The sequence below is a fragment of the Balaenoptera musculus genome, chromosome 8, assembly GCF_009873245.2.
Source record: "Balaenoptera musculus isolate JJ_BM4_2016_0621 chromosome 8, mBalMus1.pri.v3, whole genome shotgun sequence".
NCBI classification, from domain to species: domain Eukaryota; kingdom Metazoa; phylum Chordata; class Mammalia; order Artiodactyla; family Balaenopteridae; genus Balaenoptera; species Balaenoptera musculus.
Window position 1 is genome coordinate 60,782,822 of NC_045792.1, and position 14,956 is coordinate 60,797,777.

At 38.9% G+C, this 14,956-nt stretch overlaps 2 protein-coding genes across 2 annotated transcripts; one reads left to right on the top strand and one right to left on the bottom strand.

Moving 5' to 3' along the window:
• The first annotated feature begins 4,846 nt into the window (after positions 1–4,846).
• On the top strand, positions 4,847–5,823 carry LOC118899529 (olfactory receptor 10A4-like). The gene is given in 2 exon segments (XM_036861306.1): positions 4,847–5,449; positions 5,452–5,823. Coding segments are annotated over 2 exon segments (975 nt in total).
• A 2,396-nt stretch (positions 5,824–8,219) lies between these two features.
• Positions 8,220–9,157, bottom strand: LOC118899530 (olfactory receptor 2D2). The gene is given in 2 exon segments (XM_036861307.1): positions 8,220–8,908; positions 8,911–9,157. Coding segments are annotated over 2 exon segments (936 nt in total).
• Between the last annotated feature and the right edge of the window lie 5,799 nt (positions 9,158–14,956).

Below are 14,956 nucleotides of genomic sequence, written 5' to 3' on the forward strand. Positions count from 1 at the left end.
CTACTTTCTGCAGAGTTTTTATCATAAATGGGTGTTGAATTTTGTCAGAAGCTTTCTCTGCATCTATTGAGATGATCATATGGTTTTTCTCCTTCGATTTGTTAATATGGTGTATCACGTTGATTGATTTGCATATATTGAAGAATCCTTGCATTCCTGGGATAAACCCCACTTGATCATGGTGTATGATCCTTTTAATGTGCTGTTGGATTCTGTTTGCTAGTATTTTGTTGAGGATTTTTGCTTCTATGTTCATCAGTGATATTGGCCTATAGTTTTCTTTCTTTGTGACATCTTTGGTATCAGAGTGATGGTGGCCTCATAGTATGAGTTTGGGAGTGTTCCTCCCTCTGCTATATTTTGGAAGAGTTTGAGAAGGATAAGTATTAGCTCTTCTCTAAATGTTTGATAGAATTCGCCTGTGAAGCCATCTGATCCTCGGCTTTTGTTTGTTGGAAGATTTTAAATCACAGTTTCAATTTCAGTGCTTGTGATTGGTCTGTTCATATTTTCTATTTCTTCCTGGTTCATTCTTGGAAGGTTGTGCATTTCTAAGAATTTGTCCATTTCTTCCAGGTTGTCCATTTTATTGGCATATAGTTGCTTGTAGTAATCTCTCATGATCCTTTGTATTTCTGCAGTGTCAGTTGTTACTTCTCCTTTTTCATTTTCCAGTTCTATTGATTTGGGTCTTCTCCCTTTTTTTCTTGATAAGTCTGGCTAATGGTTTATCAATTTTGTTTATCTTCTCAAAGAACCAGCTTTTAGTTTTATTGATCTTTGCTATAAGAGTATTTTAAAATCCTGGAGGAACACAAGGGAGAGAGTAATTAATTATATCCAGTTGGGGATAGGAATGGTCAGAAAAGGTTTTATTAGGAAGTTGACATTAGATTTTGGGTTAAAGAATGAATATTAATATGGTTTATCTGCGTTTCACTAAGGCATTTGATGAACTCTTTCATGAGACCTTTGTTACTATGTTAAAGAGATATGTTGCAGATGACAGTACCTATAACTGTGTTTATTTATTTATTTTTTATAGAATTTTTTAAAAAATTAATTAATTTATTTATTTTTGGCTGCTTTGGGTCTTCGTTTCTGTGCGAGGGCTTTCTCCAGTTGCGGCGAGCGGGGACCACTCTTCATCGCAGTGCACGGGCCTCTCACTGTCGTGGCCTCTCCCGTTGCGGAGCACAGGCTCCAGACGCGCAGGCTCAGTAGTTGTGGCGCATGGGCTTAGTTGCTCCGCAGCATGTGGGATCTTCCCGGACCAGGGCTCGAACCCGTGTTCCCTGCATCGGCAGGCAGACTCTCAACCACTGCGCCACCAGGGAAGCCCCCATAGCTGTGTTTATTTATACCCAACACATGTCTGAAATGATTTAAAGTCGCTGATAGAAAAAAAGAGATAGCTTTGCTATTTGCCCAAAGAGTAGAGATTAAAAATTGGTGTCAAACCGTTTGGGAATATAGCTTAAGTGATGTGCCCCTAAGATTTGGCTCTGTCCTAAGAAATATTTTGATTAAATATTTGAAGGAATTGGACATTTATGGCACACTGAGTGATGCAAAGCTGTTATAATGGAGTAAAGCTTTAAAAATGTCTTCAGCACATAGCAAAAAAATTAAACAAAATATATATACCTTGGAAGATAAAACCTATAAAACACACACACACACACTCATCTTATATGACTGTTGGCTCAACTAGAGATCCAATAGTATCATCAAACTGCTTTGAAAAAAGTTAAACCTTAGGCTACATTAATTACTAAACACCTAGAGTTAAGCACTCTGCTGTGTGCAAAAGATACAATGATGAATGAATACATTTGTACTCATGATGTTAATAATTATATAACATAAATAGATGCACACATACACAATTATAAAAATGCTCTAATAGCAGTTTACACAAAGTGTTAAAAGAGAGTAAAAGAATAATCCCTTGATTTGGCCAAGGGAGGACAAGGAAACTTCACAAAGAAAATGATTTTTCTGATGAGAGATGAGCAGAAAAATTATACATAATTGCAGGAAGATGTTTCCGAGGATAGAGAACCACATGCACAAAGGCAACGAGGGGTGAGAGAACATGATGTGTGCACAGAACAGAAAGTATTTTGGTGTGATCAGAGCATCAGCTCTGTAGGGGATTTCAAACTGGAAAAATAAGCAGAAATCAGAGAAAAAGACCTTGTCAAGGGTTGTACTTATTCCAGGAACAGTAGGGAGTGATTGAAAGACAGTGAGCAGGTAAATAACCCTATCCGAGTTGCTGTCAGGTCACATACAAGTGAAGGATGGTTTGAAGAGAATGAGCTGGAATCGGGTTCCTACAGTATTCCAGGCCAAAGAAAATAAGAACCAGAACCGAAAGCTGTGGTGATAGGGATGGAGAAGGTGATACTGAATCAGTGTTTAGGAAGAAAAATAATCAAATTTGGGGGATGAATTAAAGGATTTTTATCCCAGTTCCTGGGTTACACAGCCAGGTGGTATCATTTCCTGAAATGAGGTAGATAAAAGCAAGGAGGTTAGGGAGGAAGAAGATGAGGAGCATAATTTATGACTCTTATCACTCTTTAAATCTAAGGCTGTATTGTTGATGTATGTAGTCTTTTGTGTCTAAATTCCTTATGAATGTGGCTCACTATGCCTACACTCTGCCTATATAGATATTTCCCTGATTATTTTCCATATCTTCTTCATTCTTCATTCAATAACAATTTACTGGGCATCTACCTTGCAAGGCGTTGGGATAAAAAGTTGATTAACACAATCTCTTCTCTCAAGGAGTATACCACCTAGAATATGAGATGAAGACATGTATTCATGATTATTCTAAGATAAGGACTGTAAAAGTATTTCAGGTCTCCAGTGGTGCTAATACCTAGAAATGCTCTGTCCTTCTAGAAATTGTCTTACTTTTTTCTCCTTTGCTTCCATCCTATGCCAAACGCTCCACCTTAGTCTCACCTGTGAGCTTAGATTCATTCCCATTCTTAGAGAGTGGGTGAAAGTGCCACCTGACAGGCAAATCCATGGCTTGGAGTCAGACTGACCAGGATGCATATCCTGATGCCATTTGCTGGCCGCCTAACTTTGGGAAAATTACTCCACTTCTCTGTGCCTCAGATTCCTTGGCTGTAAAGTGAAACTAATAATAGTCCCTACATCTTCCGGTAGTTGTGAGACAACCATAACACTTGCAAAATGCTCAGAGTACTGTCTGGTACTTACTTGGTGCTCAATAAATGTTCATTCTTACTATAAAAATAAATAAGGTATCAAAAAAGTTTTCATAAAAGAAGTGATGGCCAGCTTGAGGTTTCTAAAATGAATAGGAATCGGCAAAAAATTTTAAATAAATCTTTCTCGCTATTTTTACTCTTTACCTTCCTCTTTCCTTCACCACCTTGACTTCATGTCTTGCACCTGCTCAGGATTTACTTAAAAACCATCTCAGTGAAACCTTCTATGACACTCCCCACACCCTAAATCCTATCTTCTCTACTGCTTTATTCTTCTCCGTTATTCTTGTCACTATCTAACATACTATATATTCTATTTACATAATTTGTTATTAATCTGTCTTCCCTATTAGAAGGTGAGTTGTATGAAGGCAGAGATTTTTGTTTGTTTTATTTACTAACATATTATCTTCAGTATCTAGAGCAGTGTCTGGCACACAAAAGATAATCAATATTTATTGAATAAATTATTTTTTTTTCTCTTAGGGATTGAAAAGAAAGGGCTACAGCGAGTTTGGGCAATGGGTTAGATAAGAAGTAGATATTGGAAGGTAGATTTAGCTTCATATCACAATAATTGTAATGTTTAGCATTCATTAAGCATGTATTATAAGCCAGTCACCATATTACGTGATTTAGATTTATTCCTTCATTTAAGTTTATAGTCATCAGAAAAATTTTCAGAGTCCCAATTTTGAAGCTTAGTTATTGATGCAGTGGTGAAACCTTCTGATTCTTTTTCACAGGATTTAATAGTATTAGTCAAGCTTGAATATTTGAGTTGGTCTTTATTTATATGTAAAATTTGTTTCATATTTCTTGAGAGTCAAGACATAAGTCAACCAGTGGAAGCTAATGAAAGGGTGTATACAGAACACAGCTGGATTCTCTCTATTGTCTGACAGTATCTTGAGTCTGTGTTCCCTTTGTCTGATCACATATAGCCACGTGGAGAATATTTAGCCCAGTGATCAAGATAAACCGCAACTTCTATATTATGCATCTTCTTGCTTAAACTACAATTGTTTGAGTTTAGAAATGAAGATGTCTCTAATATGCTGAACTCTTCCCAAGTATGAGCTGCTCCCGATTAGGACACATTCAGGTCTTCTCCTCAGGGATCACTGGTAGTTGTTGGTTCACTTTCCTTGACTTTCTCCTTCCCACCCTTTCGTTTTGCAGAAAACATGCCCTGGCTCACCTCACCACCCTTCTGTGCATTAAGACCCCTCCCTTCAGAAATGGTTGGCCTGGCTTCTTTTTAGCACCACTGACTGCTGAAGAGAGATAGAATAGGAGGACAAAAGTGAAGCTGTGACTTTGAACATCCTCTGTCAAGCAAAGAAAAGTTGAGACATTATAGATATATACGGTGTGCCTGAGTTCAGTCTGAAAAAAAGTTAGTATTCTTCAAAAAAAATTGTGAATCCCTTAGTCAGACTTGTTTTTTACATTTTGGAAAGTACAGCTGTTTGACCTTCAACAACTATAACAAGAGGTTGAAGAATGAGGCCACAGGAGTTTCCCTTTCTAAGGGTGTAATAGAGGCCTAAATAACATACGGGGACTTCCACCTTCCTGGAGTGTGGATGCCCAATGAAATCCTGGGCAGAAAAATAACATGGGGAAACTGGATAATTGTCAATGAGTTTCTTCTTGTGGGCTTCTCAGCCCTGTCCTCTGAGCTACAAGCTCTGTTGTTTCTCCTATTTCTGATCATTTACCTGGTTACCCTAATGGGAAATGTCCTCATAATCCTGGTCACTACAGAGGACTCTGCCCTCCAAAGTCCTATGTACTTCTTCCTCAGGAACTTGTCTTTCCTAGAGATAGGTTTCAACTTGGTTTTTCTGCCCAAGGTGCTGGGGACCGTGATCATCCAAGACACAGCCATCTCCTTCCTTGGCTGTGCTACCCAGATGTACTTCTTCTTCTTCTTTGGAGCTGCTGAGTGCTGCCTCCTGGCCACAATGACATATGACCACTATGTAGCCATCTGTGACCCTTTGCGCTACCCAGTCATCATGGGTCACAGGGCCTGTGCCCAGCTGGCAGCTGCCTCCTAGTTCTCAGGATTTCCATTGGCTACTGTGCAAACCACATGGATTTTTAGCTTCCTTTTTTCTGGCCCCAACAAGGTGAACCAATTTTTCTGTGACAACCTCCCTGTCATTGCACTGGGCTGTGCTAATATACCTCTCTGTTTGAATCGGAGGCTCTGACAGCCACTGTCCTATTCATCTTCTTCCCTTTCTTGTTGATCCTGGGGTCCTATGTCTGCATCCTCTCCACTATCTTCCGGATGCCCTCAGCCAAGAGGAAGTGCAAAGGCTTCTCCACCTGTTCCTCCCACTTCCTGGTTGTCTCCCTCTTCTACAGCACTGCCATCCTCACATACTTCAGACTCTAGTCCAGCACCTCTCCTGTGAGCAAGAAGCTGCTGTCACTGTCCTACAGGGTGGTGACTCCCATGTTGAACCCCATCATCTACAGCTTAAGGAATAGTGAAGTAAAGACTGCACTGAGGTGGACCATCCACAGGACCCAGGACCCTCAGAAACTATGACTGACTTAGATGGAAACTGAGGGGGTAGAATGCAAGGACAAAGGAAAGAAAAGCACGTTCCTCAAATAAGTCTTTTGTCTCTACTCTTTCCAGGAGCCACAGTATACCCACTGGGATTTTGGACTTTCCACTGGGAATGAAAGAACATGAGTGATGAATGAACTTCAGTAGGCCCAGTATTCTCTGGGACTGGGGTACCAATGTCTCTGAGGATGCTACTAGTTTACACAAATTAGCAGCCTATCGAAGGTTGACAGTTTCACTACAATTTACCATTTCTTAATTTGTTTTAACTTTTCTTGAACTTCTTCATCCGTGTCATTTTATAATTTTCTGCTTTGCTTTCTTCTATATGTCCAAAAACTCTACTGGTAGCTCAAAGATCTTTTTGTTTATGAGATAAAGTAATGATAATAAATAGTAGAGTTTGTTTCATTCTTTCGCTCATTTTTTAAACAAATTTTGAGTTTAAACTCAAACTTTCAAATTTTCAAAAATTTCAAAACTCAAATTCAAAATTTCAACAAATTTTTATGCAGCGTTCAGCATGTGTCAGAGCTTATTTAGACCCTGAAGACACATGGGTGAATAAAACAGACTAATTTCTTGCCTCGTGGAATTTATATTCTAATGAGAAAGAAAGAAAATAAAAAGATACTTTAAATCCTCCACTGTCTTGTAAGGTACACATGTTTAGAGGGCTATCAATTGAGGACTTTTTCTGCTACCATAATTGGTCTGTGCCTCATCTGGAGAAAGACTACTTCGCATTGATGACTACCTCAATCTCAAATTATACACCTTGGATATGAGAGTTACTTGACAGAAAGGGTGTAAAGGAATTCCAAGTTAAGTATAAGTGGATAAATGATGGGAAACTGCTGTGAATAACCCAAAGATTTTTTGTTTTCTAGATTTTTTGGTAATGTTATTGTGATTGGATGAAATCAACTCTCCTTTTTAAACTTACATATCCCTCAACCAATTTAACAGCCCCTCTTTTGATTTTGTCAGGGAACATAGTCTGGTTCTGGATTCTTGGCAAAGAGCAGACTTGGGACACGGGCACCATAGCTTTGTGTAAACTATTCATAAGAATTTATTGACAATTAACAGCGTAAACTAGCATTTACTCCATAGACATGTCCTCTCCTCAAGCTCTACAAACGGCTCTCCCTCTGTGTGCCAGGGAGGTACCAGGACCAGTTCGATCTCCCACACAGGGTATCCTTCAGCTCTCGCGTAGCAAGGGCTCCAGAAGGGCAGCACATTCTGAAATCCCCATAGGAATTTGCAAATGAAAAAGCAGATCAGCGGTTCTATTTGCATGGTGGCAATCACACAACTAGGCAGATTGGCACTATTATAAAATGTTTAGCAAGCTTTTCGCTTTTGCATTTATTTTACTTGACCTTGGTATGGTAGGCAGACTAACGGCCCCCCAAAGATGTCCACATCTTAGTCCCCAGAACCTGTAAGTATTTTACCTTGCGTGGTAAAAAGGACTTTGTAGACATGTTTAAATTAAGGCTCTACAGATGGGGAGATTATCCTGGATTTTTTTTTTTTTAATACAGTAACAGGAAATTGGAAGGTAGAGAATGAGCTTGAAATATTTAAGCTCATGAGGCGTCCTCACCTCCATATACCTAAGTCCACAGCTCTTGTCTGCTGGTCTTTTATATACAGCTACCCTCTCCAAGTTCCAATTGCCTCCTTTTGCTCCTTTAGGCCTAGGATTGGTAATAGCTTCTCACTCTTCCACCCCTTAGATGTCACTATTTCTTGTTGGTTTCCAAATCCCTGTGTTTGCCATTGTAAAGATGTGCCCCAATGGATGCTCATGTCTCTAATAACAGTGTGAGAAGAAGGACAGCAGAGCTCATGTATTCTGCTTCACCATACCCATGCTCTTCACCCTCCACCTCAAACACACATGCAGTTGCATGTACACATACACATACATGTAACACCTAGCTCATAGTAAGTGACTAAGTACTGTTTGTCAATTTATTGGTTATTTGATGATGCAAAGGGATTCAGAAATACCAAAAGATAAAGGAGTTGGAGTAGGATCTGGAATAGATAGATAGTAATATATAGTATTATTTTAAAAAGATAGATTTTACAGGTTCCCAGGTTTATAAAATGGGAGTGTTTCTCAAGGGATTTTTTTAAATCCCCTGGTACTAAAAGACTGACCAGAAGGAAGCAGACTCTCCTTCCTAATGCTCCATGAATTATTGTCCTTCTTCTTCTACAAAGGTAGTGCTGGATAAAGGATGGAGAGTGAGTCCACGGACAGGTCCCAAGGATAAAAACTGTACCATATTCCAGTCTTGCTGAGGGACCAGCTCAACTAGTCTTACAAGTAGGCAGCCAGGAAGGTCTCACTGTCAGTGGAAAATTCCAAGTCTGCAAGGGAAATTCCTTGTGGCTACTTTTCACAGAGTTCCCTTCACATCCTTGTTCCTCAGGCTGTAGATGAGGGGATTAAGCATGGGGGTCACCACTGCATAGAACACAGAAACCAGCTTTTCCTGTTCTTTGGAAGCCTTTGGTGTCATGTAGGTGACAATTGCTGACCCATAAAAAAAGATGGCCACCATGAGGTGGGAGCCACAGGTAGAGAATGCCTTGAGCCTCCCCGCAGCTGACTTCATCCTGACCACAGTCACTATGATGTGGCCATAGGATACCAGAATTAGAGAAACAGGTATGAGGAGAATCACAATCCCCATGAAGAAAATGGCCATCTCTGAAGTGCGGGTGTCTGTGGATGCCAGGATCAACAGTGCAGGGACCTCACAAAAGAAATGAGCAATATTATTGCTGCCTCGGTAGGGTAGCCTTAGTGTGAAGGTGCTGTCCACCACAGACACCAGAATGCCACTGGTCCATGATCCTAGGACATACACCCTCCAAGTCATGATGCTAGGGTAATGCCAAGTGTTGCAGATAGCCACATACCGATCATAGGACATCACCGCCAAATGGGCACACTGTGTACACCCAAAAATGAGGAAGAGTAGAAGCTGAGCTGCACAACGTGTGAATGAAATCACTTTCTTTCTGGATAGCAGGGCTCTAGGGCCTGAGGAACAATGTTGGTAGAGAAACAGAGGTCAGCCAGAGATAAATTGCAGAGAAGAAAATATATGGGTGTGTGAAGCTGGGAGTCAACCTGAATGAGGAACATGAGAAGTAGATTTCCAAGCACAGTGACCAGGTAGACACCCAGGAATAAGATGAAAAGCAGCTGCTGGGTGTGTTGGTCATCAGAGAGTCCCGGAAGGAGGAATTCTGTCACCTGTGTCTGATTTGTCTGTCTCATAGTTTGCCTCTCTTTTTCAGTATGAAGTCACTACACACTAAATATAGGTGTGTATAGCCTATAAAATTATATAATTCAGAATTGGAGGGCTTAGGAATTGCCCGCAAACACTACCAACCATTTCAAGAATCCCCTTTACAAGGTTGTTAGACAATGATTGTGTTGTTTAGTTGGAATGTTTTCAGTGTTGCAAAACAATACTTTATAAGATGGTATATTCATTTCTAGTGTCATCTGGCAAGGATGTAGTAGATCAAAAGACTTATCTTCTTTATTTGAATATCACACTTCTAGTAATAAAACAATAGATTGAATTCACCTTTAAAGTTATGCAATTTAATTTCTCTTTATTATCGACAAAAACATTTGAGTCATATTTCCTTCTTGCGACACCTCCCCCATCTCATGATGGTGTAGATTTTTTTTTTTAGTTCTTTGGATGTACAACTCTTCCTGTTGTCTCTTCCCTGAAAAAAACAAAAACAAAAACAGTCACTAAGATAAAAGAAAAAGAGCAAAAGTACCTTGCCGAACTGATGGTTTTTCTTGGACAAAATAACCTACTTTGAAAGAGCTAGGAAACCAAGGGATAACTCTGGGTGGTGTGCCATAATCTTTTTGACAATCCTGTCCCCAGCTTCAACTGGAGCTCCTGAATATAAATCTTAACCATCAGTGAAACAAAACTAAAGTTTCATTCTACAAAACTGTCTTTTGACTGTAAATTATCTCCACAAAAGAAAAGCTTTGACTTTATGTTCAGTAAAAAGTATACAACTTTAATATAACAGCACACCCTGTTGTCATGTTGTTATTAGGACAGCACTAACCAAATTAAACTCCACCACTTAAGGTGATCACATGGCACTAAGACAACCATAAATTGAAACGAAATGCAAGCCCTTCAGCCAAGTTGCATAACTCAGTGAGAAAGTTGGCATCTGCATAATACAATATCTGTTCATTTTCATTTCTATTTAATTATCATATAAATGAAAACACAAGTTTTGATGACTTATGAACCTCTGAGACTATATCTGCTGACATCATTTGAATGACAGTGGTATAAAGTTTAAGAGAGGTGATTATGATTTGAAGGCTTTAGTCTGTGATTTCAAATACAACAAAGTGCCCTAAGGTGTCTCAGAGGATGGAAAGATAAGTTGAGGGATCTTGAAGCTCCAGGGAATGCCCTGTTTACATGAGTCTCAGGACCTCACCTTTAAATATTCCCTGGAAGGAAAATCCTCTGTTCAGAACTGGGACCTAAGAGAATTGGAGTTTGTACTTTGAATTAATTAGGGCAGAAAGGCTTGGGATGGAGTCGAACTCATAGAATGAATCTAGTGTAGACCTTGGGAGACAGTGCTTAGAAGCCTATCCACAATTGGTGATGTCCTTTAGAGTAGATATGCAGGCTATAGAAATCACTCCCTCTGGCACTTGATCCTCAGTTCCTTCACCAGTGACTCCTCAGCTTTATCTCTGCCCTCTGGTGAGAGTGAGAAAGTTTGTGATGGACCTCTGTCTATAGGATTTTGCAACACTGATTGAGGGTTGAGAGGTGAGCATCGTGTTGGGAAAGATGAACTTTGTCATTCACGCCCTTATCCATTAACTTTTTCCTTTCTAGACTCCCAGAGACAATTCTATTTCCACTCTTCTCCAGAATCCCAGCCCCCAAATCCTCTTCCAGACTTTTCTCCTTCATCAATGAGGCTGTTTCCAGAGAGGTCACATTATTTTCCTCTTGCTATTGAAAAGCAGCTCTGCCTGATTCTCCCCTACCCTCTGCTGTCAGCCCTTTGGTCTTCACTGTTTCCCCCAGCTTGCCTTTGCTCCACCATCTCCCCTTGAACAGGCAGAGAGCTGGAAGGATACTAGGAATCTTGCTTTGAGGAATGCCTTCAAGAGCTTCTTGCCTGTGAACATGCTTTGCGTCTAGGGGATGTGAAGGAACCCAGACTGTATGGTAAACTGTTCCAGGAATGCTGGCACTGCTGCCTCCAATCCCCTTGATGAGTTAGAGCAGATGGAGAAGAGTGGGTCCAGCTACATTCAGTGCTGTCCTTCTAGTCCAGAGGAGGATACTAACCTCCACTGCTGGTGCCATCACTTGTATACCCCATACTCCAATCTTCTTCCCATACAAGTCAGGCATGGTGGCTTCCCATATGACCCAGCCTTGGTCAGTATCCAGTTGGCTCAGTACCTCCTCTGTGACTCTTTTTGTTATGGTACAGATTTGGTGGCCATGAGAGTGAGTACGTAAGAATATAAAATACTCATGTGAGTATATCCATGATGTGTAGATGTCTGTGTGTTTGTGTGAGATATTGCTTGTGAAGCTGATTGAGTAGGTATATGTAGCATTGTTGTGTGTGTATGACAAGGAATAATTCCCATGTATGCAGTTGTGTGCACGTGAGACAAAGTCATTAAGAGAAGATATCTGGAAAAGCCATACTGGTTACAATGTTATTAGGGCCTCAGAGGTATAAAAGATTCATTGCCTGTCCTTTTAGTTTGGGGAAACAGCCAGACTTATAGATCTCTTCCTGTAGTCCCTTCCTCCTGCTGCTTTTCTCCACATCTCTGGATTCCTGTTCTCTATGTTCAGCTTCCCCTCCCTGCTTGCTTCTAACTTTTGTTCCCATTATTTTATTTTTCCTACCCATTTCTCTTCCTCATTTTCTCTCTGTATTAAAGAGAATTAATTAGTCAAGTTGACAAAGTTATATGAAAATTTAGAGTGTGAAAGAATAATTATCCCTGACCTTCCTTGGAATACAAATTATACTACAGTTCATCTTATTTGGCTCCTTTTTCACTCATGTATCTCCTTTCCTGCCTGGAGATTAAACCGCATTCTTCCCCAACCCACATATACACACACATGTACATTAAATATACAAATCCTACCTTTGACAGATAGAGAGATAACCATTCTTTACCTATACTTTACAGTTCTACCTGGATTCTTAGTTTTGTTGTGTGTTAAAAGTTTATCGATGTGGTAAGGATGTTATTTAAAGGAATCACTGAGAGAGAGAGAGACACATACACACACACACACACACACACACCCATATATGTTATTTTGTAACCCACTTTTTTAACTCAATTGTGTGTCAGACATCTTTCTGTGGAAAATATCGATCTACTTACCTTTTAATGGCTTATGGTTGGTGCATTATCATCATCATTATCGTCATCATCATAACCATAGCAGGCGTTTTTTTAATGTAGCTGCCAGACATTGAGCAAACTATTTTCCATTAAGCTCTTAATTAAATCTTTACATTTGTACAGTGAAGTTGTGGTGTTATGTTCATTCTACATTAGGAAACTGTCACATACAAGCAAGAGCTAAATAAATTGTCCAAGGATACAGATCTAAGAAACGAGGGGAAGAGGATCCAACCCATGTCTGTGTGACTCAGACATCTTCACTTTTACCTGTTTCTCTGTACTGTATAGATTATGTTAAGTAGGAAATCTAAAATTTATTTAACATATCACCTATTGTTAGACTTCAGGTGTTTTTTTCTGGAAACATTTCTATATGTGAATATCCTTTGAAACAAAAATTTTGCATATCTATAATGCTTTCCAAAATATAAAGTCCTAAAATTAGCATTGTTCAGAAAAAAAAAAAAAGCTTATTTTGGAATTTTGTAATATTTTCAGATTACCTTCCAGAGAGATTTTGTAAATGTACATGCCTACATAGTTCATATCTGTTTGCCCCACTCTCCAATATAGAGTGGGTGGTTTCAATCTATTTTCACCTTTGCTAATCTTCTTATACAGGATTACATTCTGAGCTGGCTGTTGTCCAATGTCTGAAAGTGACTGTTCTATACTTTGTTTTATATTGGGGGTTTTTTTTGTTTGTTTTTTAAGATTTTTTTTGATGTGGACCATTTTTAAAGTCTTTATTGAATTTGTTACAATATTGCTTCTTTTTTTTTTTATGTTTTGGTATTTTGGCCACGAGGCATGTGGGATCTTAGCTCCCTGCCCAGGGATCGAACCCGCAACCCCTGTGTGGGAAGGCGAAGTCTTAACCACTGGACCACCAGGGAAGTCCCTGGTTTTATATTTGCTTCTAGCAAGATGGCTAGTCCTATACCACTTACTTTATCAAGGCTAAAAGTAGAAGCAATAAAGTGACTTTAGTTTAAAGCATCCTCAGTTAAATATTGTTGAGATTTTCCTATTTTTATATTTTTCCTATATTGTAAATTTATATATGGCCTTTTAAAGAACAACTTTAAGGTACCAAAACATTAGAAAAGAAGAAAAATAAGCCACCTATAATTCCATACCCAGAGTAAACCACTCTCAACATTTTGGACATTTTTTGTTTAGTCTTTTCTGTACATTTTGAATATATATATTAGCATTGGTCCCTAAGGCACTAGAAAACCACTTTTGGTAAGTACCAAAGGAAGATTATTGTCATCATTATTATTATTGATATTGATAACCATTATTTGTAGGGTACAGAAGAAATGGTGCTCAGATAACACCTAGGCAACAAGAGAAGGGAAAAAAGAAAATGACAGACTTTACTTTGAAGCTGACAGTGCTGAGAATAGGTAAGTTATTCCCTGTGGAATTTCAGAAACAATTGTGGGAGAGGAAATTGTTCTTTGAATAACTGTAGGAACTATGCTGTACAGTACATCTCTAGGACCTACTCACCTTGTATAACTGAAACTTAGTATCATTTGACTAATACCTTCCCATTTCCTCCTCCCCACGTGGCCCCTGGCAACTACCATACCACTCTTTGCTTCTATGAGTTTGACTATTTTAGATTCCTCATATAAGTGATATTACGTAGTATTTGTACTTCTGTGTCTGGCTTATTTAACTTAGCATAATGTCTTCTAAGTTCATCCACGTTGTCACAAATAGCAGGATTTCCTTCTTTTTAAGGGTGAATAATGTTCCATTATATGTATATCCAACATTTTCTTTATCCATTTTGTATTGAAGTACGGTTGATTTACAATATTATATTAGTTTCAGGTGTACAACATAGTGATTCAATGTTTTTATAGATTATACTCCAATTAAATTTACTATAAAATGTTGGCTATATTCTCTGTGCTGTAAAATATATCCTTGTAGCTTATTTACTTCACACAGAGTAGTTGGTTCCTCTTAACCTCCTACCTCTCTCTTGCCCCTCCCTCTTTCCCTCTCCCCTTCAGTAACCACTAGTTTGTTCTCTATATCTGTGAGTCTATTTCTGTTTTGTTATATTCATTCATTCGTTTTATTTCTTAGATTCCACATATAAGTGAAAACATACAGTATTTGTCTTTCTCTGTCTGACATTTCACTAAGCATAATAACTTCTAGGTCCATCCATGGTGTTGCAAATGGCAGAATTTTATTACCTTTTATGGCTGAGTAATATTCCTTTGTGTGTATATACTACATCTTCTTTATTTATTCGTCTGTTGATGGATATTTAGGTTGCTTCCATATACTGTAAATAATCCTGCTATGAACATTTATCTTTTCAAATTAGTGTTTTCATTTTCTTCAGATATATACCCAGGAGTGGAATGGCTGGATCATAGGGTAGTTCTATTTTTAGTTTTCTGAGGAACCTCCATACTGTTTTCCATAGTGGCTGCACCAATTTACATTCCCACCAACAGTATACAGCTGTTCCCTTTTCTCTACATTGTTACCAACACTTGTTGTCTTCTCGGTGCTTTTTTAATAATAGCCATCCTAACAGGGATGAGGTAATCACTGTGGTTTTGATTTACATTT